Source organism: Engystomops pustulosus, chromosome 8, assembly GCF_040894005.1.
Source record: "Engystomops pustulosus chromosome 8, aEngPut4.maternal, whole genome shotgun sequence".
NCBI classification, from domain to species: domain Eukaryota; kingdom Metazoa; phylum Chordata; class Amphibia; order Anura; family Leptodactylidae; genus Engystomops; species Engystomops pustulosus.
In genome coordinates, this window is record NC_092418.1 from 86,740,471 (window position 1) to 86,764,590 (window position 24,120).

General features: G+C 45.1%; 1 protein-coding gene across 3 annotated transcripts in view; it reads left to right on the plus strand.

The window, feature by feature from the left end:
* The window catches only part of CCDC141 (coiled-coil domain containing 141), a 116,257-nt gene that overhangs the window by 70,197 nt on the left and 21,940 nt on the right, over positions 1-24,120 (plus strand). For all 3 annotated transcript variants that reach the window (XM_072121600.1, XM_072121602.1, XM_072121601.1), the window contains exons 12-17: positions 158-319; positions 2,333-2,509; positions 6,083-6,208; positions 12,796-12,984; positions 14,944-15,102; positions 16,781-16,927. In XM_072121600.1, coding sequence (XP_071977701.1) covers positions 158-319; positions 2,333-2,509; positions 6,083-6,208; positions 12,796-12,984; positions 14,944-15,102; positions 16,781-16,927 — 960 coding nt within the window. The remainder of the gene's footprint in view (positions 1-157; positions 320-2,332; positions 2,510-6,082; positions 6,209-12,795; positions 12,985-14,943; positions 15,103-16,780; positions 16,928-24,120) is intronic.

Here is a 24,120-nt window from a genome sequence, read left to right on the forward strand (position 1 = left end):
ATATTTAGTCGCAATTTATTACAATTCACATACATTGGGCTGAGCAACCAGACATAAACCCTTTAAAAAATCTTTGGCTCCTTTAATATAATTTTATGCTGGGTTTTTCTCTGTGAGTGATACTAAAAAATGCCTTAAAAGTTTGTTCTTGTTGAAGCTGGATACCCACATCCAACACCTAAAAGAAGCCTATACCACAAAGCCTGATGAAGTATCCATGTCCACCCTGGAGGACGCAGATGCACAGATTCAGAGCGTGCTGGATGAACTCTTTTCTGTCCAAGATATGGGACAAAATTGTTTAAATATTATAAAAATGGTGAGTAATTTAAAAATGTTTTTGGTACAAAAGTCAAATAGTAAAACCGTTTTGGCTTTTCTGCAGTCTCATGCTCTGACTGTGAGGGGTTGGTGGCTCCTCACAGCTGTGGAGTATGACGGGTGGAGGGTAGGTATAAGAAAACCCGTTCAGGTTCAGGTATCCAATCCCAAACGATCACTTCCACTGGTAATACCTACTCTTCATACACAATTTTTTTTAGCTAGCAAATAGGTAAAGGAAATAAGTAAAGGGTTTTTTCAGCATCATTGGTGTCACTTATTGCAAACTGTTTTTACACAAAACTATTGCGAACATAGCTTTACAAAGACGGATGATTACGTTATTCATATAATAAAGGGGGCCTGTATCTCTGCTTTCCACAGAGGGGAAAGTTTATATTTAAAGGGCTTTGCCCATGAAAAACGTTCTTAAATTTTATCCCCTGGTAATGTTTCCACAATAAAGATCATTTTTAACCCCTTACATTACAATTTTACATTACAGTTTTATTGCTGTTTTAACTACTATCACTCAATGATGTTCAGTGTAAGATTCCAGAGTGTTGCGTGTCAAGCGACACTTCTTTTTTTTAAAAATACCGCGTTTTTTCCAAATCCGTCAGGTTTTCAGACAGTCACTCCCCTCGATTTCCGTCACATGCATGCCGACGCAGATGCGGCACATTCTGATCGCGTGCACCAAAAACCCGGGGCAATTCGGCGCAAATTGGAAAAATTCGGGAAATCTGACAAAAAAAGCGATTTGGGCCCTTAGTAAATGACCCCCAATGTGTTTAGATTTTCAGGGCACAATGTTTATATACACTTTTATTAAGATTCTGCACATTCACTAGTATCTGACACAGAAAAAAAAGAGATGAGTCCGATCAGAGATGATGAGATCCATGAGATGGATATAAAACACAATGACACAGTCTAGCTCTGCTACATCTCAGCTACAACACATACAGTCAGCTCTTCTATACCCCATTCCCACTGGTAAATACCATAGTCAGAAGTCCTAGTCGTTGGAATAACCCTTTAAAAGCATTGTTGTAGGCATTATCCAATGGAAGATAGAGGTGTCTGAAGTGATATTCCTCTTTTTAATAAGTAAATGGCTAACCTTAAACTTAAAAGGGAATGCTATTTCATATCCTACCCGAGTAGGGTTACACTGTACCTGTAAAACATAAGGAAAAATGTTTACATAGGACACCATGCACAAGAGCAGCGATGAGAAACCGAGTGCCCAAACTGCAACCAAAAACCCACATACTCGTCGCGAAATGTCAACACGGCAGAAACTTATTGGTAACTGCTCTGCCACATTTTTAAATTGTATTGTGTCCTGTGAATGTCATTACCATTGAGAGACGGAGAAGAAATTTGGATTACCATTGTAGCATTTCTTCATCCCTCCAGTATCCCTTGAAGAAACAGAATTGTGAGGTCTGGAGAACGGGCCCCAATGATAATCTAGCTCTGTTCACACCTTGTTGCTCCTCCTGCACATCCTGGGCTGCTGGAGTCCCGTCCAGTGACTTCTGTGCTGGGGCAACAGCCTGGGTACCCACCGAGAGGGCTCTGGGTGCCACCTATTCCACCCATTCCTTAGGTTTGTCACCACTACACTAGAGGATTGCATAACACTGTGTACCATTTGAGGTATCCAGATGTAATATATGGATACATAAATGGAAATAAAGATCTGATAGTATCTGTTCACCAAGAGTCATTTTGTAACATCAAAACTCTCGTAGTCTAAAAGTAATTTGTTTAAATCTGCATTCATGTAAGAACTTTGTATCCATTATTCACGTTGAAATAATATTAATCTTTTGTAGAAATGAATATAAATGGTATAATTCTAAAATTGTGAAGTAGATTTATTATGATGAATGTTATTCACATGAGATTTCTACGTTTTATATAAAAGTTTGATCAATTGGTTGCTGCGAGCATAAATCTCTATAACCATCAAATCAATGCAGTCTTCTATGGCTTACAGATGAACAAGAACATGATTCTGAAGGACAAACACGTCCAGAAAGTGGAGAAGACAATGGCGAATTTAAATAAGGAAAAGACTGAGATTACAAATCTCTGGTCAACCTGGAGACAACACGTCAATCAAATAACTTCTTCTAAGCTCCAGTGGAGAATGATTAAGGATCAGCTAAGACTGGTATGAGTACACTGTAGAAGACAGATTGGGGGTCATTTACTAAGGGCCCGATTCGCGTTTTCCCGATGAGTTACCCGAATATTTCCGATTTCCGCCGATTTTCCCTGTATTGCCCCCGTTTTTTGGCGCATGCGAACAGATTGTGGCGCATCGGCGCCAGCATGCACACGACGGAAATCGGTGGACATGGCCGAGCGAAAACCCGATGGATTCTGAAAAACCGCCACATTTTTAAAAAAAAAATTGTCGCTTACCTTCACTCAGCCTGGCTCGGTGTACTCCCGTGCGTTCCGATGCTCTTCAGCGCAGCAGCGACATCTGGTGGACGGCGGAGGAACTACCTTAGTGAATCGCCGGAAGACCCGAATCAACCGCAGAGAACGCGCCGCTGGATCACGAATGGGCCGGGTAAGTAAATCTGCCCCATTGTTTTTAAGTGTACTTTTTGGTTTCTTCTTGTATGCCCTTGGTGAGAAAAAAATAATAATGAACAACTATAAGTAGAGTTTGAAATTTTTGAGATTACTCAAGGGTAAAATGACGATTGCCTCCAGTGTTGGACTGGGTTTCTTTAAGACAACCAGATGAAATTATTCTAAGGACCCACTCTTAATCAATCCCTAGTACAGGCAGTCCCCAGGTTACATACAAGATAGGGTCTGTAGGTTTGTTCTTAAGTTGAATTTGTATGTAAGTCGGAACTGTATATTTTATCATTGTAATCCTAGCCAGAACTTTTTTGGTCTCTGTGACAATTGGAATTTAAAAATATTGGGTTGTCATAAGAATCAGGATTAACACTAAAGCTTCATTACAGACGCCTCTGATAACTGTTACAGCTGCTTATTGTAGCCTAGGACTAAAGTACAATAAATTACCAATATTCAGTGGTCCGTTTGTAACTAGGGGTCGTATGTAAGTCGAGTGTTCTTAAGTAGGGGACCACCTGTAAATAAAGAAATGGAGCCTCCATGTTTGTCTTCTGCCTGACCCACTTTTAGGTTAGAGTTAGGGCCCACCAAAATATCATCTGGTACTCTAGTAGCCCAGTCAGACATTGACTCCTACCTCTTGTACTTTAAAGGTAATATTCCCCTGATTGACATTTTTAACTTATATACAGGATATTTCATCATCTTTTTAACTAGATGTACAAGTCTCAACTCTGAGATGATAACTGACCCCTGTTCCATATGATTTGATGGTTGCTACTGTAGCTACCATGCTTGGAGGTTTCCAACAAAAGTGAAGGAGAGAGATGCCCATGTCTGACCATTTCTTCATGTACCCTACATCTGAAATTGTTCACATCACCAATGTGGAGATGTGTGGTTCCTAGAGCTAAAATTAGTATTTATCAGATATGTAAAAGCGTTATCCTATGCCTGATAACCTATTAAGAAGATGGCTTATCAATATCTTTGTGGTGGGGCCAACAACCAGCACTCCCATAGACCATTTGTGGTGGCTGAGAAAATGAGACAGATAGCAGATATCTCTCACCTTCAGATGAATGGGAACTGATCCCGACAACTTCGTCTGATCACAACACAGAGGGCAGAGCAGTCTATGACCTGTTGCATTTGTGGATATGTTATCAACATCTATAGCCCAGATAACCCCTTTGAGGCACATCCTATAGATAAAACATAAATGTATAAGGTTAGAAAAGTTATTTAATGGAATATAATCAAGAATATTTTGTTAAAACCTCCAGTTATTATTTTTTGGGGGTAGACCACGTACGGTAGTATGTGCAGTCACTGGTTCACGTACAAAATAGGTTCTTTAGGTTTGCTCTTAATTTGAATTTGTATGTAAGTCGGAACGGGGATCTTCTGTATATGTGTACAAACAGACAGTAGATTGTTGTATGTTTTACTGATATATGTCCATCCACACAGACTGATATCATTTTACCTACTGACTGTTAACAGACTGTATAGACTTATAAATATCAACTATTACAGCCCTGGGGAATGCAAAGAGGCTCAGGCACTGCCCCAGATCAAGTAACTTGGTACCACTTTTCGTAGACTGTACATTTCATGACATTTAATCTACAGTCAAAGAACAACCAGCCAGTCTCTCTGAGTTTCTCTCAATATGCAGTGGTAATAATGCAAAGGTATTGAAGGTAAGGTAACAAAAATGATGTAAATTTGGTATGTAAGTGATCATACTGATAAAAAGAATGATAGGGATGTGTTTGGATCACAAAGTATAGTTCGTGAGTAGAAAACCCTTTTGAAAAAGGGGCCCTCCAAGGGCATATGGAAATTTTTTTCCCAGCTTCCTTGTACACTGTATGGAATATTAAATAGTGCCACTAGGAAACACAATGGGGCACATTTACTAAGAGTGGTGCAAACTGCACTAAATGCAATTTGCCTGTGTAGTGTGCAGGGTGCGCCATATGCATGATTTCTGGCATCCGTTCATCATGAATCTAGTGCCTCCTGCACTGCCGGACAGAGTTCACCAACTTTTTTTTGTGCACCTTTTAAAGGAAACCTGTCATCAGAAATTGATGTAATAAACCACTATCAGTATGTTGTCAAGCAGCTAAGCAGCTTCTAGATCATGTTTCTCTCATGACTTTCATAAATGGTGTGGCGGCATCATTCAGAAAGACAACTCTAAAGTGAGATGTAAGTTGATTGTATAAAGTCAAGGAGGCGGAGATTTTAACACTGAAATTAAACTCTCTCTTCCGTAGAAAGCCCATTCACTGTAATTGATGGTCCTGCATCCAGAGACATTACTAACCAGATCTCCTGAAGTCGAATGCATGATGTCAGTCACAGAGTAGGAAGTGTTCAGAGCTCCCACCTTGACTTCAGTGTTAAACTCTCCGCCTTCTTGACTTTATACAACCAATTTACATCCAGTTGATTTTCTGGATGATGCTACCGCACTTGACCAACAAAACAAGAACTAGTAGGTGCTACGCTACCTTACAATATACTAGTAATGGTTTATTAGCCCAATTTCTGATGACAGGTTCCCTTTAACATAGGGAGTACAACAGACTTTGCATGATGAATCTGGCACATGGTCCGACTGAGCCCCGAAACGCCCCCTAATTTGAGTTGCTTGGTGTCTAGTGCAACTGCGCCACAAAATTGTCACGTACAACACAAATGTGGTGCAGGCACTTCTTAAATACCTGTGCAAGCAGTTTACACTAGAAAGAACGTGCAACGTCCCCAAAGCCCTTAGTGAATATGCCTCAATCTGTTTCACAGAAAACAATCCCTCACATGGCTCTGTAAATGGAAAAAAATATAAAGTTATGGCTTTAATGAAAAAAAACGGAAAGGAAAAAAAGAGAAAAGGCTGTTGATGTTGGGGGTTAAAACGACATCCAGATCTTCTAGTAATTTCTAGCACAGAACTGCAATACAAAATATTTAAAAAGATCAAAAAACATCAAGAGAACCATCTGAAATATATTTATTTTTTTGGAGGTGTTTTAGATTACTTTTTTATTAGATAATTTTATAGATTATTGGTTTTTGGGGTAGGAGAGGTAGAAATTCTGATATGAATATTTGATCTCCATTTTTGTAGGCTAATAGCAGACTACAGGAACTGGAGCAGGATCTTCAGCCTTTGTCTTCAATGGTCCTAGGAAATGACACCCAAAATATTGTAAATGCACAAGAAAATCTTTATAACATCAAGGCAAAGTTCCAGGTGAGACTAAAGCTACACGTAACATGAAAATAAGTTACTGTGTAGAATTCTGCTGCTCACATCTTTAGATTATAATCAATTCTTAGAATTTTGGTTTGATTCTTAGATTAACATTTCTTATTGGTGCTCCTAATGTAAGAAACTGATAATTAATGTAATTATTCAATATACTGTAATACAATAATTTAAAAAACTATACAATATGATGAATCCATATGATGTTGATCACTACTAGAGATGAGCGAACATACTCGTCCGAGCTTGATGCTCGTTCGAGCATTAGCGTACTCGAAACTGCTCGTTGCTCGGACGAATACTTCGCCCGCTCGAGAAAATGGCACCAAAAAGAGGTGTCCGACGATGAGGAGACACGGTTGTCAGACAGTGGTGAAGTTGTTGTCAGGGCAGGAAGTCCGAGGGGGGAGCAGACTGAGGGATCGGAGGATGATGAGGTGACAGACCCAAGCTGGGTTGAGAGGCCGGGTGAACACAGTGCTTCTGAGACGGAGGAGAGTCCTCGACCAGAACAGGTTGGAAGAGGCAGTGGTGGGGCCAGACGGAGAGGCAGGGCCAGAGCTGGTGCATCAGCGCCAAATGTGTCACGTAGTGAAGCTCCCGTGGCGAGGTCTCCCGCGGCGAGGGCTAGATTTTCAGAAGTCTGGAGGTTCTTTAAGGAAACACCGGATGACCGACGGACTGTGGTGTGCAACCTTTGCCAAACCAGGATCAGCAGGGGTTCCACCACTACTAGCTTAACTACCACCAGTATGCGCAGGCATATGAATGCTAAACACCCCACTCAGTGGCACCAAGCCCGTTCACCTCCGGCCGTGCACACCACTGCTCCTTCCCCTGTGTCAGCTGATAGTCAGCCCCCTGCCCAGGACCCTGGCACAAAAACCCCATCGTCGCCTCCACGATCCTCCACAGCATCCACCAGCGTTCAGCTCTCCATACCCCAGACGCTGGAGCGGAAAAGAAAATATAGTGCAACCCACCCGCACGCCCAAGCCCTTAATGTCCACATCTCCAGATTGCTTAGCCTGGAGATGCTGCCCTATAGGCTAGTAAAGACCGAGGCCTTTCGCAACCTCATGGCGGCGGCCGCCCCTCGGTATTCGGTCCCCAGCCGCCACTACTTTTCCCGATGTGCCGTCCCAGCCCTGCACCAGCACGTGTCAGACAACATCATCCGTGCCCTGACCAACGCCGTTTCTGACAAGGTCCACCTGACCACGGACACGTGGACGAGTGCTGCCGGGCAGGGCCACTATATGTCGCTGACGGCACATTGGGTTAACTTGGTGGAGGCTGGGACCGAGTCTGACCCTGGGGCTGGTCATATACTGCCGACGCCGAGGATTGCGGGGCCTACCTCGGTCCAGGTCTCAAAGGCCTACTATGCCTCCTCCTCCTCCCACCCCTCCTCCACCTCCTCCTCCGAACTACCATCCGTGGGCATGGCGCCATCAGTCGCTAGCTCTAGGCACAGCAGCAGTGCCGTCGCTAAGCGACAGCAGGCGGTGCTCAAACTGCTGAGCCTAGGCGATAAAAGGCACACCGCCCAAGAGCTATTACAGGGCATTCCACATCAAACTTGTTAACTTTGTTGCCACCCTGCTGTGTAATCCCCAAAATATACTGGCAAACTTTTATCATATACCGATATTATTTCAGCGCTTCTTGCGCATCTGTTTACATTCCCCTCACCCGCCATATCCCAAACTTATAAGAACGCTACTACACTTGATCTTATACAAAAGGTTCTTAGAAGTGCTGTTTGGGGAGTAGCCTAGAGACAGGGGCTTGGATTGGCGAAAGCTTGCCTGGCAGCGGAGCGCCAGCTCCATGCCAAGATCCAACTAACATAGTTTTAACTGCAGCACCTTTAATCTACTACTAGTTCACTGCCTCCATACATGGTCCCCTTATCAAACGAGCTGTGTCAGGCAGAATTTTGGGTTGTTTTCATGGCTTCCACATCAAACTTGTTAACTTTGTCGCCACCCTGCTGTGTAATCCCCAAAATATACTGGCAAACTTTTATCATTTACCGATATTATTTCAGCGCTTCTTGCGCATCTGTTTACATTCCCCTCACCCGCCATATCCCAAACTTATAAGAACGCTACTACACTTGATCTTATACAAAAGGTTCTTAGAAGTGCTGTTTGGGGAGTAGCCTAGAGACAGGGGCATGGATTGGCGAAAGCTCGCCTGGCAGCGGAGCGCCAGCTCCATGCCAAGATCCAACTAACATAGTTTTAACTGCAGCACCTTTAATCTACTACTAGTTCACTGCCTCCATACATGGTCCCCTTATCAAACGAGCTGTGTCAGGCAGAATTTTGGGTTGTTTTCATGGCTTCCACATCAAACTTGTTAACTTTGTCGCCACCCTGCTGTGTAATCCACAAAATATACTGGCAAACTTTTATCATGTACCGATATTATTTGAGCGCTTCTTGCTCACCTCCTTTGGTTCCTCTCTGCCACCCATTGGTTTGAAGCCTGAGTCCATTTAGGGTATGTCGCCATGACACTCTCTAGCCTGCTGCCGCTGCCTCTGCATGCCGTCCCCTATAGTGTCAGGGTCAATTATTGGATGTTTTAGATGCTATCTAGCTTCATTCTGTCACTCTGTCATGGCCATGCTGTTGCCCATAATTTTGGCATAATGGTGCGAATAAGCAGCCTCAGAGGCATCCATGCATGCTGCCCCTGCTGTTTCCTGTCCATTTCCGTGGTGTTTCCATCCTTTTCTGAGGTTCCCAGGTGTTTGGCCAAGCTTCCCTGTGCAGAGCCTTGGTCCCCTTGAAAAATGCTCGAGTCTCCCATTGATTTCAATGGGGCTCGTTATTCGAGACGAGCACTCGAGCATCGGGAAAAGTTCGTCTCGAATAACGAGTACCCGAGCATTTTAGTGCTCGCTCATCTCTAATCACTACCGATCCCTGTGTGCTCCTCCACTACTAGAGTATCTGCTGTATTTTGTTTCTGGAAACAGAATACAAGTTAGGCTACATTCACACGGCCTTATGGGGAATCTATATATGGCCGACGTATATATGTCCCCCATAGACGGTTATTGGCGCATGGCGCCATGCGGGAGAGGTATGGAGCAGCACACGTGCGGAACTGTACTGTTCCATAGCCGGGAGAAAGATAGGACATGTCCTATCTTTCCTCAGAATATGGTGCCATGCACCATATATCACTGTGGAGAGGGATGGGGGTGAGCCTGCCGTACCATAGCACATCGTGTGAATGTAGCCTTAGATGGAAATCTTTACGCACTTGCTCATTAAAAATCAACTCAGAAAACATTATGACATGAAGACTCCGAAGTTCACTGCGAACGCCAGAATATTAAGACACATTAAGAGTTATAGTTCTGTAGATGTAATCCAAACATATAGGTTATTGCAATTCAGTCCTTCTATTTATGTGTAATGGCCAAAATATTGCATTCCAGGGGCGTGACTAGGACAGGGTGGGCAGACTTCTGAATGGGGCCCCCTACCTCCTCAGAAAATGTACATATTAATACACTCTTACACACATAGGGGCAGATTTATCAAGTTGTCTGAAAGTCAGAATATTTCCAATTGCCCATGGTAACCAATCACAGCTCCCCTTTAAAATATTCATGAGCACTGGTGAAATGAAAGCTGAGCTGTGATTGGTTGCCATGGGCAACTGGAAATATTCTGACTTTCAGACTGCTTGATAAATCTGCCCCACAGACATATTTATACACTTATGTGCACATATTTATGCACTGATATATATATATTTATACACTTATACCAATCTGTCTCAGTAGCTGCTGACCACATAGGGGAAATACATGGCAGGAATTAGAGATGAGAGATTCCAGTCCTGTTGTTCTGCTGCCCCCCTATCTGAGCTGCCGATTCTTGCTGTGTACCGTGGAAGATCTGCACTGTTATATACATATTATCATGTATAATATGTATATAATGGTGCACATCTCCATTCTTTAGTATGTCAGATCGGATGCCAGGGCCCCCAGACACTGTGGGCCCAATAGCAGCTGCTAAGGCTGCTGCTGCTGTAGTTATGTCCCTGCAGCATACATTATATGTAAAGTAAAGATTTTGGACTAGGATAGCTGTGACTCATTGGGGGAGATTGATTAAAGTTTTTTTCGAATGAAAATTTCCAAACATGCCCCCCTCCATGCTTCACGCATGATTGTCGTATATAATTACCGCATCCAGTCAGCGAGTGCAAAAGGACTCCAAGCCCTCTTGCTGCGGGCAAATCTAAATCTCCAATAAATGATAAAGGATTCTAGCACTTCTTTAAAATCTTGTCATCTTTATTGTTCCATCAAGTTAGTTATAAGGTGTATACGTATGGATAGCAGTTTCGAGTGCCAAGATCGAAGAGTATGTTGCACTCCAAAGGTGTTGCTCCTATTCATATGTATACACCATATAACTAACTAGATGGAGCCATAAAACAATAACAACACGATTTTAAAGGAGATTGATTATGCCTTGCCAGACAGTTTTCTGGCTTCTCCTACCTGCACGCCACTTTAGTCACACCCCTTTCTCGCAAGATCATCCCCATTTTATGAAGACCACGCCCCTTTAGTCGGACAATTCGGAAAATTGCTAAAAAAAGCAATGATAAATTGGTGCCATGATAAATGTGGTGCAAGATGGGGCACACACCTGTAGGGTAGTGTATTTATAAACCTTGACCCTGATGGCAGATTAAACACAAAAGGTCAGCTTTAAAAGGCATCTACCACCAGTATGAATGACTGTATGCAAATGAGCCTGAGGGGCTTCATAGGTGTTAAAGGACTGCATACAGTCTTTCATCCTTGTGGTAGATGCAATGTAAAGGAAATCTACCATCAAATTCAAGCATGGATAAACCAGGATATAGGCACTTGATTTTGATAATAGATTTCTTTCTGAAATTGATGTGGATGAACACATGCCATGAGGATACAAAGTTACTGGGGCACATTTACTTAGCCGGTCCCGCGGAGTTCACGAAAGTGCATTGTGCAACGATAATGCACTGTGCCACGATTCACTAAGATGTGCATGATCCTGTATGTGTCGCTTCCCCGCTCAGGTCCGGCGGAGTTCACCTTCTTCTTCCTGGTGCATGTAAGTGCATTGTCTTGCGTCACAATTTGAATCTTAAATCCTGTGCTCTTTCCGCAAATCAGTCGTCCTGCCCCCTGATCTCTGTTGCATGGAAGCCAACGCAGCTGTGTCACAATCCAATCGTGTGCAACAAAATCCCAGCTCAAACCTCTGTTCACGCCTTCACGGCGCACACGGTATTAGTACGGCGCGCGCCGTGTCCTTGTTCTTGCGGGCCGAGCCCTCTCCATAGCCGGTGAGTCTTTGCTGCATATTGCAGCAAAGGCTTACAGGTACCACCCGCGATCGGTGCTTGCACACACACTTTTTTGTTAACTTTTATTAGACATTTATGAAAATTTACTTATGCGGCTACTGGGACGTGGAGTAGCCGCATCTGAGGTTACACGAGGCGGCTACTCCACGCCCCGGTAGCCTCTTTTCCCCTCCTACTCACCCATCTTCGGCGTGCAGCTCTGCGTAGCTGCGCGCCCTCGTCCGGCGATCCTGCCGTCTGCGCATGCGCAGAAGAGCAGGCCCGTGCCTGCGCGGTCACTGCTCCGAAACAGGCGCGGGCCTGCTCTTCTGCGCATGCGCAGACGGCAGGACCGCCGGACGAGGGCGCGCAGCTACGTCCCATTGATCCACCTACCACCCAATCTACCTTTATAGGTAGATTTGTGGTGGTAGGTTCCCTTTAACCTCGTAACGTAACGTAAGTCGAAAATGGCACTTTTTTCCATGTTAAAAAATATTTAAAAATCTATAAAAAGTGATCAAATGGTCACACAGTCCTAAAAATGATAGCAATGAAAACGCCATCAAGAGTCGCAAAAGTGACACCATCCACAGCTCCATATACTGAAGTATGAAAAAGTTTTTAGCGCTAGAAGATGGCAATATCAAAAAAAATATTTTTGTACAGGAGGTTTTCATTTTTGTAAATGTATGAAAACATTATAAAACCTATACAAATTTGGTATCCCCGTAGTCGTATCGACACAAAGAATATAGTAGACATGTCATTTGTGGCGCACAGTGAAAGCTGTAAAATCCAAGCCCACAAGAAAAAGGTGCAAATGCGTGTTTTCACCATTTTTATTAAATACCGTCACTATGAAGTGCAATTTGTTATGCAGAAAATAAGCCACCACAGAGCTCTTTATGTTGAAAAATAAAAAAGATATAGATTTTTGAAGGTGGTGAGTAAAAAATGGAAGTGAAAAAACTAAAAAGGGCCAGGTTACTAAGGGGTTAAATACCTGTCAAAGTTGCACAGATCCCGAAAACCGTGAACAGCCAGACGAAAATGCAATCCGCGACCCTTAGTAAATAAGCCCCACTGTGCTGAATCTTCATTGTTGCTCATTGGCTTTACAGAATGAATCAAGCTTAGTGTCCTTACAGGCAATGCAGAGTAAATTCTTATGATGTACGTGGTTATCTCACCAGAAACTGAATGATGAAATGGAGCAAGCTGTGAAGATTTCCGAGCTCCTTACCCGGGAAGGAACACAAATGAATGTAAAAACGGGAAAGGTCCACGACCTGGCTGATTATCAACAAAGACTAAAGGACACTATAACAGAATATGAAGAATATTTTGTCAAAATTGTGGCATTTTATAGAATGAAGGCAGAAGTAAGTAATTCAGTATTACGTGTATTCAAGACAAACAAATTAGCAAACCTTACGGAGAGTAAGAGTGAAAGAAAACAAAGTAGAATAAGGAAAAAGAAGAATGTAAATGTAAGCACAAATCAGCTCAGCCACAGAATGACAAAAGAAACAACTGGAAACACATTGAGACGCGGCAGACAGACGCTTTGCTAATGAGCCCTCACAGGATTGCTGCAATTGTTTCCTGCAGTAGGTTAACTTTTTAGACACAGAAGCTCAATGTTTTCTTATGAAAATCCCATAAAAGACATGTAGATATCCAGGTTGATGGGGCTTGACTCATAGTCACCACCACGTATTTATGTATTCCCGTAAATAAACACATATATGTTTCATTTCTATCTACACTTTTATGTTTGATCTATAAATCCAACTTCCATGGCTGGCAAACAGCAATGGGTTAAAGGGGACATTTTACCACATTTACACACATGGAGATGAATATACCATAATGAATCCAACGGGTGGTTGCACAAATGACGTTTAAAGGGGTTATCCGGGTTTAAAAAATTTCTTATGGCCGGGCTGGGGAGGGCTATTTAAACACAATAAAGATATACTTACCTCCTCCGGCGCTGCCGATGTCCCGCGCCGCGGCCCGTCTTCTCCGTGCGCCGGTTTCAGTACAAGGGCGCACAGGGAGCTTCCGGCCGGCCGTATGCTCCCAGCGCTTACAACGCTGAGAGATAGGGACGGATGGGAGGAGCCGTCCACATCGCGGACCGGAAGCTCCCTGTGCGCGGCTTCCGTGCCCCTGTAAACAAACAGGGGCACGGATCGAAGGGACTGCGGCGCAGGACATCAGCGGCGCCGGACGAGGTAAGTCCATGTTTATTATGTTTAACTAGCCCTCCCCAGCCCGGCCATAAGAGATTTTTTAAACCCGGATAACCCCTTTAAAACCTGTTTTCAGTCCGTTTTTAGTCATGCGGTTTCAGGCTGTAAGAAAACGCATGCGTTTTGTCAGTTTTTTCCAATTATCCTAATAAAAAACAGATAAAAACAGATGCGTTTTCAAACACAGGTGTCTGTAATAAAGCTTTATTGTTAATCCTGATTCTTATCACAATCCAACATTTTTAAAATCCAATTGTCACAGAGGCCAAAAAATTTCTGGCTGGGGTTACAATTATAAAATATACAGTTCCGACTTACATACAAATTCAACTTAAGAACAAACCTAAAGAACCGATCTTGTACGTAACCCGGGGACTGCCTGTATCTTGACAGTTCATTAGCACTGTTGACATTGCAATGCTGGACTTGGTGCACTCTTGTGGGAGATAGTGATGTTTCGTTCGGGACGCGCCAGCTCTTGTTTGTGAATGTCAGAAGCTGGATCCCGTCAGTGAGCCAATGGCTCACTTAACGCGCCCCTAACCGCCTCACACACCCCCTTTAAGCCAATACAATTGTGGAGTGGTGTGGGGTGATTGACTGGCCTGCGGCTCCCTATTATATATTTAATAGGGAGCTGTTCAGGAGCCAGAAGAGCTGGCTCTTCTTAGTGAGCAGAGCCTAAAGAGCCAGCTCACTAAGAAGAGCTGGAATTCCCATCACTAGTGGGAGATCGCACAGTCCCTCTGCTCTGAAAAGAAGGGGAGGGGCTGGGGAGCAAATTGAATGCAAAACTCTAAACACTTTCACAGACTTTCACAGTGCTCCAAGTCCAGCTACAATCCTGGATTATTGATGCATTTTTCACAGTCCTGCTGCTACTAACTAAACACACAAAAAGGTATAAATAAAGAGATTTCCAGGACCAATACCCAAAACAGTCTGCAGATTTGTAAGATCAAACTTGATGTTAGACTTCTCACTAGAAGAAAGAATCTGCAGCTGAGCATCTGACATCTATGTGATGTACAGTGACTGCATAATAGTTTGTTGTAATGCATTTTCACTGTGTTTTTTTGTCAGCTAAGTATTCTTCAGACAGAACTGGAGCAATCGACACGTACATGTGCTATGCATCATAATGAGCCCATAAAGGAGCAGGAGCAGCAAGCACATATCCAGAGTTTATATAAAATCATTCTTAACTTGGGAGCACAAATTATTTCTTCAGCACAACATTTTGTAAGTATGATTTTGCTTTGTAAGTATTTATTAATGTATTTATTTCCTCTAAGAACTTAAAGATTTTGTGCACAGTTAAGGATTAAATAGGCTCCTAATATGGCTCTCTAAGGGATCAATCTGTGTTTCCATGATCCTAACATCGGGGGAAAAAATCTTGAATAGAGATGAGCGGAATTACGCCCCTAGAAACTAGGCATGGCTGTGATAGGCTAAATGTGGTTACCAGGCGTCCACCTGGCCAATTACAACCATGCCTAGTTGGCAAGGTGCATTAAGCTGCCTGTTTGGCTGCTCCTCCCCTCAAGCGACATGTCTGGGCCAAATGAAGGGCACTGAACCTTAAGTTCGGGTCCACTCACCTCTAATCTTGAATGGTCCACCAGAGCAATTCTGCCATTGGCACACCAGGATACAAGAGTGGCTTGACATTGTTTCTACTGCTTATGTTGCAGCATTGTACTATATATACTCAAGTATAAGCCCAGGTCCCTAATTTTGCCACAAATAACTGGAAAAACTTATTGACTCAAGTATAAGCCTAGGGTGGGAAATGCATTGGTTAAAGCCTCCCCAGTAATGAAATGCCCCATGCAGCAAGCCACCCCCCCCCCCTATTTATGAAATGCCCCATACAGCCACCTACCAGTTATGAAATGCCCTATGCAGCCAGAACCACAGTAATGAAATGGCCCATGCAGCCAGCCACCCCCTACTGATGAAATGCCCCATGCAGCCACCCCTCAGTTATGAAATGCCCTTTGCAGCCAGCCCCCAGTTATGAAATGCCCTATGCAGCAAGCCCCCCAGTAATGAAATGCCCCATGCAGCCAGCACCCTCGATGATGAAATGGCCCATGCAGCCAGCCCCCCCCCCTTAGTTATGAAATGCCCCATGCAGCGAGGCCCCTCTCTACTGATGAACTGCCGCCTGAAGCCCCTCGGCTTAAAAAAAAATAAACTTACATTCCTGGTTGCTCTTTCTTCTCTCTGCATGTAATAGCGGGCAGAGGAGTGTCCATGTGCTCTGCACGCCAGTGTAAACTATGAAGTAATCAGCAGCGACACCACCACATCATTGTGTGCGTAGGCCGGCAGAGTGCATGGACATGCCTCTTTCCACTTTTACATGCAGTAAAAAGAAGAGGTGCTGCTGGGAGCATCGGGGAGCGCTGAAAGGTGAGTATGTAATTTTTTTATACACTTGTGTATAAGCCGAGGTGGGGTTTTTCAGCACAATTTTTTGTGCTGAAAAACTCGGCTTATACATGAGTATAGTTTTCAGTTTCTGCATCAATAATGATCTGAACTTTAAAATGATATTAATTAATAATTATTTAATAATGCTATTAAAAAATAAATGCTCTTTTGAAATCTAGTCCCTACATGGGACTTAAATACAACGTAAATAAAATTTTGCTAACTATTTAAAATATGAGAATAAAGAAAAACACCAAATGGTAAAGGTAGTTATTTTTATATAAATTACACATAATTTTAAAAAACTACAAATAAATGTATGATTACCCCAAAACTATGCAGACAAAAACTTAGCCCATCCTCTAAAAAAATCCCTGTTTTGAATGAAAATGGAGATGTTATAGATCCTAAAATGTATCCACATGAAATATTTGAATAATTTGGTTTGTGTATTCTCTTTGGTTTGTGTATTCTTTAGAAGTACATCACTATATCCTTACATGACCTTCAAAAGCAAATGTATGATCTGGAACGTGACAGTGTGACCTGGAACTCTAATGTTAAAACCCAGGAAGAGAATGTATCAGGCAGTCAACACAGCATATCCCTAGAGGAGGTCAATGAGGTAAGCAGAACATTAAAAGGACTTTTTGAGCGAAGACAGATCAAACTTTCAGCTAATAATTGATATGGTTTGTGTAAGGAAAAGTTATCTAGTTTTTCAATATACAGGCGGTCCCCTACTTAAGGACACCTGACTTACAGGCGACCCCTATTTAAAGGGGCACCCCTCCCCCCACTGCGACCCCTGGTGAAGCTCTCTGGATGTTACTTTAGTCCCAGACTGCAATGATCAGCTGTAAGGTGTCTGTACTGAAGCCCTATTGATCATCCTTGGCCCATGACAGCAAAAAATTTTGAAACTCCAATTGTCACTGGGACAAAAAAATTATTTGTCTAGATCTACAGACAAAAATATACAGTTTCGACTTGCATACACATTCAACTTAAGAACAAACCTGTGGAACCGGGGGACAGCCTTTACTTTCTGTACCAATTACTTATGGTTTCTAGACCTCTGCTTGCTGTTCTGCTATAGAAAACTGTAGTTGAATATTGGCAGACAATATCTAAGTACGAGCAGCAGTGAGACCTGTAGCAGTGAGACCTGAGGGAGGCAGGGCAGAGAACAATGAATATGCAGGACTCACTTACTGTGATTGGACTCATATCAGGTGAGTTGCATATACGTTTCCAAACTGATTTTAAATATGGCAGCCATGGAAAGGAACTATTTAGGGTGGTGTCCCACGTGGCGTTTTGAACCCGTTTTTAGTCCGTTTTTAGTCATGGCTAGAGATGAGCGAGCACTAAAATACTCGGGTACTCGTTATTCGAGACGAACTTTTCCCGATGCTCGAGTGCTCGTTTCGAGTAACGAGCCCCATTGAAGTCAATGGGAGACTCGAGCATTTTTCAAGGGGACCAAGGCTCTGCACAGGGAAGCTTGGCCAAACACCTGGGAACCTCAGAAAAGGATGGAAACACCACGGAAATGGACAGGAAACAGCAGGGGCAGCATGCATGGATGCCTCTGAGGCTGCTTAATCGCACCATTATGCCAAAATTATGGGCAACAGCATGGCCATGACAGAGTGACCGAATGAGGCTAGATAGCATCTAAAACATCCAATAATTGACCCTGACACTATAGGGGACGGCATGCAGAGGCAGCGGCAGGCTAGAGAGTGGCATGGCAACATACCCTAAATGGACTCAGGCTTCAAACCAATGGGTGGCAGAGAGGAACCAAAGGAGGTGAGCAAGAAGCGCTCAAATAATATCGGTACATGATAAAAGTTTGCCAGTATATTTTGTGGATTACACAGCAGGGTGGCGACAAAGTTAACATGGAAGCCATGAAAACAATCCAAAATTCTGCCTGACACAGCTCGTTTGATAAGGGGACCATGTATGGAGGCAGTGAACTAGTAGTAGATTAAAGGTGCTGCAGTTAAAACTATGTTAGTTGGATCTTGGGATGGAGCTGGCGCTCCGCAGCCAGGCGAGCTTTTGCCAATCCAAGCCCCTGTCTCTAGGCTACTCCCCAAACAGCACTTCTAAGAACCTTTTGTATAAGATCAAGTGTAGTAGCGTTCTTATAAGTTTGGGATATGGCGGGTGAGGGGAATGTAAACATCTGCGCAAGAAGCGCTGAAATAATATCCGTAAATGAAAAAAGTTTTCCAGTATATTTTGTGGCTTACACAGCACGGTGGCGACAAAGTTAACAAGTTTGATGCGGAATGCCCTGTAATAGCTCTTGGGCGGTGTGCCTTTTATCACCTAGGCTCAGCAGTTTGAGCACCGCCTGCTGTCGCTTAGCGACGGCACTGCTGCTGTGCCTAGAGCTACCGACTGATGGCGCCATGCCCACGGATGGTAATTCGGAGGAGGAGGAGGAGGGGTGGGAGGAGGAGGAGGCATAGTAGGCCTGAAACACCTGGACCGAGGTAGGCCCCGCAATCCTCTGCGTCGGCAGTATATGACCAGCCCCAGGGTCAGACTCGGTCCCAGCCTGCACCAAGTTAAGTGTAGTAGCGTTCTTATAAGTTTGGAATATGGCGGGTGAGGGGAATGTAAACAGATGCGCAAGAAGCGCTGAAATAATATCCGTAAATGGTAAAAGTTTGCCAGTATATTTTGAGGATTACACAGCAGGGTGGTGACAAAGTTAACAAGTTTGTTGTGGAAGCCATGAAAACAACCCAAAATTCTGCCTGACACAGCACGTTTGATAAGGCGGCCATGTATGGAGGCAGTGAACTAGTAGTAGATTAAAGGTGCTGCAGTTAAAACTATGTTAGTTGGTTCTTGGCATGGAGCTGGCGCTCCGCTGCCAGGCGAGCTTTCGCCAATCCAAGCCCCTGTCTCTAGGCTACTCCCCAAACAGCACTTCTAAGAACCTTTTGTATAAGATCAAGTGTAGTAGCGTTCTTATAAGTTTAGGATATGGCGGGTGAGGGGAATGTAAACAGATGCGCAAGAAGCGCTGAAATAATATCCGTAAATGGTAAAAGTTTGCCAGTGTATTTTGTGGATAACACAGCAGGGTGGCGACAAAGTTAACAACTTTGATGTGGAATCCATGAAAACAACCCAAATTTCTGCCTGACACACCTCGTTTGATAAAGGGACGATGTATGGAGGCAGCTATATGGACGACTTTTGGAGGTAGCAATGGAGACAACGTGTGGAGGCTGCTATGGAGACAATTCAATTTGGATAGTGCCTGTATGTGGCAGTCCAAAAAAGGTTTCAAACCAGAGGAGCAGGTAGGTGGCCCTCCAGAAAAATGGAATAGATTGAGTGCCTGTATGTGGCAGTCCAAAAAAGTTTTCAAACCAGAGGAGCAGGTAGGTGGCCCTCCATAAAAATGGAATAGATTGAGTGCCTGTATGTGGCAGTCCAAAAAAGTTTTCAAACCAGAGGAGCAGGTAGGTGGCCCTCCATAAAAATGGAATAGATTGAGTGCCTGTATGTGGCAGTCCAAAAAAGTTTTCAAACCAGAGGAGCAGGTAGGTGGCCCTCCATAAAAATGGAATAGATTGAGTGCCTGTATGTGGCAGTCCAAAAAAGTTTTCAAACCAGAGGAGCAGGTAGGTGGCCCTCCATAAAAATGGAATAGATTGAGTGCCTGTATGTGGCAGTCCAAAAAAGTTTTCAAACCAGTGGAGCAGGTAGGTGGCCCTCCAGAAAAATTGAATAGATTGAGTGCCTGTATGTGGCACTCCCAAAAATTGTTTAAAACAGAGGACCGGGTCGGTGGCCCTCCAGAAAAATTAAATGCATAAAGTACTATAGCTAGAGCCAGTGGGCCCTGTAAAAAAATAGCCAGTTTCCTCTGCTTTACTGTACAAAGAGGAGGAGAAGGAGGAAAATGAGGAGGAGGAAGAGTGGATAAATTATTCAGGTTGAGCTTCCTTCACCTGGTGGAGATTGGAAATTAGGAGAAATCCAGGCTTTATTCATCTTGATAAGCGTCAGCCTGTCAGCGCTGTCAGTCGACAGGCGTGTACGCTTATCGGTGATGATGCCACCAGCTGCACTGAAAACCCGCTCGGACAAGACGCTAGCGGCAGGGCAGGCAAGAACCTCCAAGGCGTACAGCGCCAGTTCGTGCCACATGTCCAGCTTTGAAACCCAGTAGTTGTAGGGAGCTGTGTGATCATTTAGGACGATGGTATGGTCAGCTACGTACTCCCTCACCATCTTTCTGTAAAGATCAGCCCTACTCTGCCGAGACTGGGGACAGGTGACAGTGTCTTGCTGGGGTGACATAAAGCTGGCAAAAGCCTTGTAAAGCGTACCCTTGCCAGTGCTGGACAAGCTGCCTGCTCGCCTACTCTCCCTCGCTACTTGTCCCGCAGAACTACGCACTCTGCCGCTAGCGCTGTCAGAAGGGAAATACTGTTTCAGCTTGTGCACCAGGGCCTACTGGTATTCATGCATTCTCACACTCCTTTCCTCTCCAGGGATGAGAGTGGAAAGATTTTGCTTGTACCGTGGGTCCAGGAGAGTGAACACCCAGTAATCGGTGCTGGAATAAATTCTTTGAACGCGAGGGTCACGAGATAGGCAGCCTAGCATGAAATCTGCCATATGCGCCAGAGTACCAACGCGTAAGAATTCACTCCCCTCACTGGCCTGACTGTCCATTTCCTCCTCCTCCAACTCCTCCAACTCCTCTTCTTCTGCCCATACACGCTCAACAGTGAAGGACTCAACAATGGTCCCCTCTTGTGTCTCGCCAACATTCTCCTCCTCTTCCTCCTCATCCTCCTCCACCTCCTCCGATATGCGCTGAGAAACAGACCTAAGGGTGCTTTGGCTATCAACAAGGGAATCTTCTTCCCCCGTCTCTTGTGAGGAGCGCAAAGCTTCCGACTTCATGCTGACCAGAGAGTTTTTCAACAGGCCAAGCAGCGGGATGGTGAGGCTGATGATGGCGGCATCGCCACTGACCATCTGTGTTGACTCCTCAAAGTTACTCAGCACCTGACAGATATCAGACATCCACGTCCACTCCTCATTGTAGACTTGAGGAAGCTGACTGACCTGACTACCAGTTCTGGTGGAAGTTGACATCTGGCAGTCTACAATCGCTCGGCGCTGCTGGTAAACTCTGGATAACATGGTCAGTGTTGAATTCCACCTCGTGGGCACGTCGCACAACAGTCGGTGAGCGGGCAGTTGGAGGCGGCGCTGCGCTGCCCTGAGAGTGGCAGCATCTGTGCTGGACTTCCTGAAATGCGCACCTTCGTGAGCAAATCAGACAGATTGGGGTATGTCTTGAGGAAACGCTGAACTATCAGATTTAACACATGGGCCAGGCATGGCACATGTGTCAGTCTGCCGAGTTGCAGAGCCGCCACCAGGTTACGGCCGTTGTCATACACAACCATGCCTGGCTTCAGGTTCAGCGGTGCCAGCCACAGATCAGTCTGCGCCGTGATGCCCTGTAATAGTTCTTGGGCGGTGTGCCTTTTATCGCCTAGGCTCAGCAGTTTCAGCACCGCCTGCTGTCGCTTAGCGACTGCACTGCTGCTGTGCCTAGAGCTACCGACTGATGGCGCCATGCCCACGGATGGTCGTTCGGAGGAGGAGGAGGAGGTGGAGGAGGGGTGGGAGGAGGAGGAGGCATAGTAGGCCTGAAACACCTGGACCGAGGTAGGCCCCGCAATCCTCGGCGTCGGCAGTATATGACCAGCCGCAGGGTCAGACTCGGTCCCAGCCTCCACCAAGTTAACCCAATGTGCCGTCAGCGATATATAGTGGCCCTGCCCGGCAGCACTCGTCCACGTGTCCGTGGTCAGGTGGACCTTGTCAGAAACGGCGTTGGTCAGGGCACGGATTATGTTGTCTGACGCGTGCTGGTGCAGGGCTGGGACGGCACATCGGGAAAAGTAGTGGCGGCTGGGGACCGAATACCGAGGGGCGGCCGCCGCCATGAGGCTGCGAAAGGCCTCGGTCTCTACTAGCCTATAGGGCAGCATCTCCAGGCTTAGCAATCTGGAGATGTGCACATTAAGGGCTTGGGCGTGCGGGTGGGTTGCACTATATTTGCGTTTCCGCTCCAGCGTCTGGGGTATGGAGAGCTGAACGCTGGTGGATGCTGTGGAGGATCGTGGAGGCGACGATGGGGTTTTTGTGGCAGGGTCCTGGGCAGGGGGCTGACTATCAGCTGACACAGGGGAAGGAGCAGTGGTGTGCACGGCCGGAGGTGAACGCGCTTGTTGCCACTGAGTGGGGTGTTTAGCATTCATATGCCTGCGCATACTGGTGGTAGTTAAGCTAGTAGTGGTGGAACCCCTGCTGATCCTGGTTTGGCAAATGTGGCACACCACAGTCCGTCGGTCATCCGGTGTTTCCTTAAAGAACCTCCAGACTTCTGAAAATCTAGCCCTCGCCGCAGGAGCCCTCGCCACGGGAGCTTCACTAGTTGACACATTTGGCGCTGATGCACCAGCTCTGGCCCTGCCTCTCCGTCTGGCCCCACCACTGCCTCTTCCAACCTGTTCTGGTCGAGGACTCTCCTCCGTCTCAGAAGCACTGTGTTCACCCGGCCTCTCAACCCAGCTTGGGTCTGTCACCTCATCATCCTCCGATCCCTCAGTCTGCTCCCCCCTCGGACTTCCTGCCCTGACAACAACTTCCCCACTGTCTGACAACCGTGTCTCCTCATCGTCGGACACCTCTTTACACACTTCTTCCACTACGTCAAGAAGGTCATCATCACCCACAGACTGCGACTGGTGGAAAACCTGGGCATCGGAAAATTGCTCATCAGCAACCGGACAAGTGGTTTGTGACTGTGGGAAGGGTCCAGAAAACAGTTCCTCAGAGTATGCCGGTTCAAATGGCAAATTTTGCTGGGAGGGGGCAGACTGGGGGGGAGGAGGCTGAGGTGCAGGAGCTGGAGGAGTGCCGATTTCGGTGACATGGGTGGACTGCGTGGAAGACTGACTGGTGGACAAATTGCTCGAAGCATTGTCGGCAATCCACGACATCACCTGTTCGCACTGTTCTGGCCTCAACAGTGCTCTACCACGAGTCCCAGTAACTTGAGACATGAACCTAGGGAGTGTAGCTCTGCGGCGTTCCCCTGCTCCCTCATCAGCAGGTGGTGTCTCACCCCGCCCAGGACCACGGCCTCTGACCCCTGCAGTAGTTGGACGCCCACGTCCCCGCCCTCGTCCTCTACCCCTAGCCCTCGGGTTAAACATTTTGAAAATGAGAGTTATAACTTTAATTTTTTTTTTACCTTTTTTTTGTGTTTTTTTTTTTTTTGTGTGTTTTTTAGTTTTTAAAACCAAACGATGCTATCCTATTGCTATGGCTATTTTCTAGCCAAGTATGAAAGCACACTGCTATGCCAGATGAGATGACGCTGAGTTATGAAAAAAATAAACGTAAAATAAAAAAGGAAATGGCAGACTGTGCCTAATTGAAATCCAACCCCGGGCCCTAATAAATTTTCCCACTTCGGTCTTTGCGATGGATATGTGCGTCACTAAGCGCAAAACACAGTGGTCGCAAGTCTCACTCCAAATTGCTCACAATTTGCTAGTAGATGCACTGCAACAACTACAGCCACCAGCAGATCAACCAGAAATCAAATATATATAACGCTACTGTAGGCGTAAGTAAGCCGTTTGGATTCTCCTATGGCTATTTTCTAGCCAAGTATGAAAGCACACTACTATGCCAGATGAGATGACGCTGAGTTATGAAAAAAATAAACGTAAAATAAAAAAG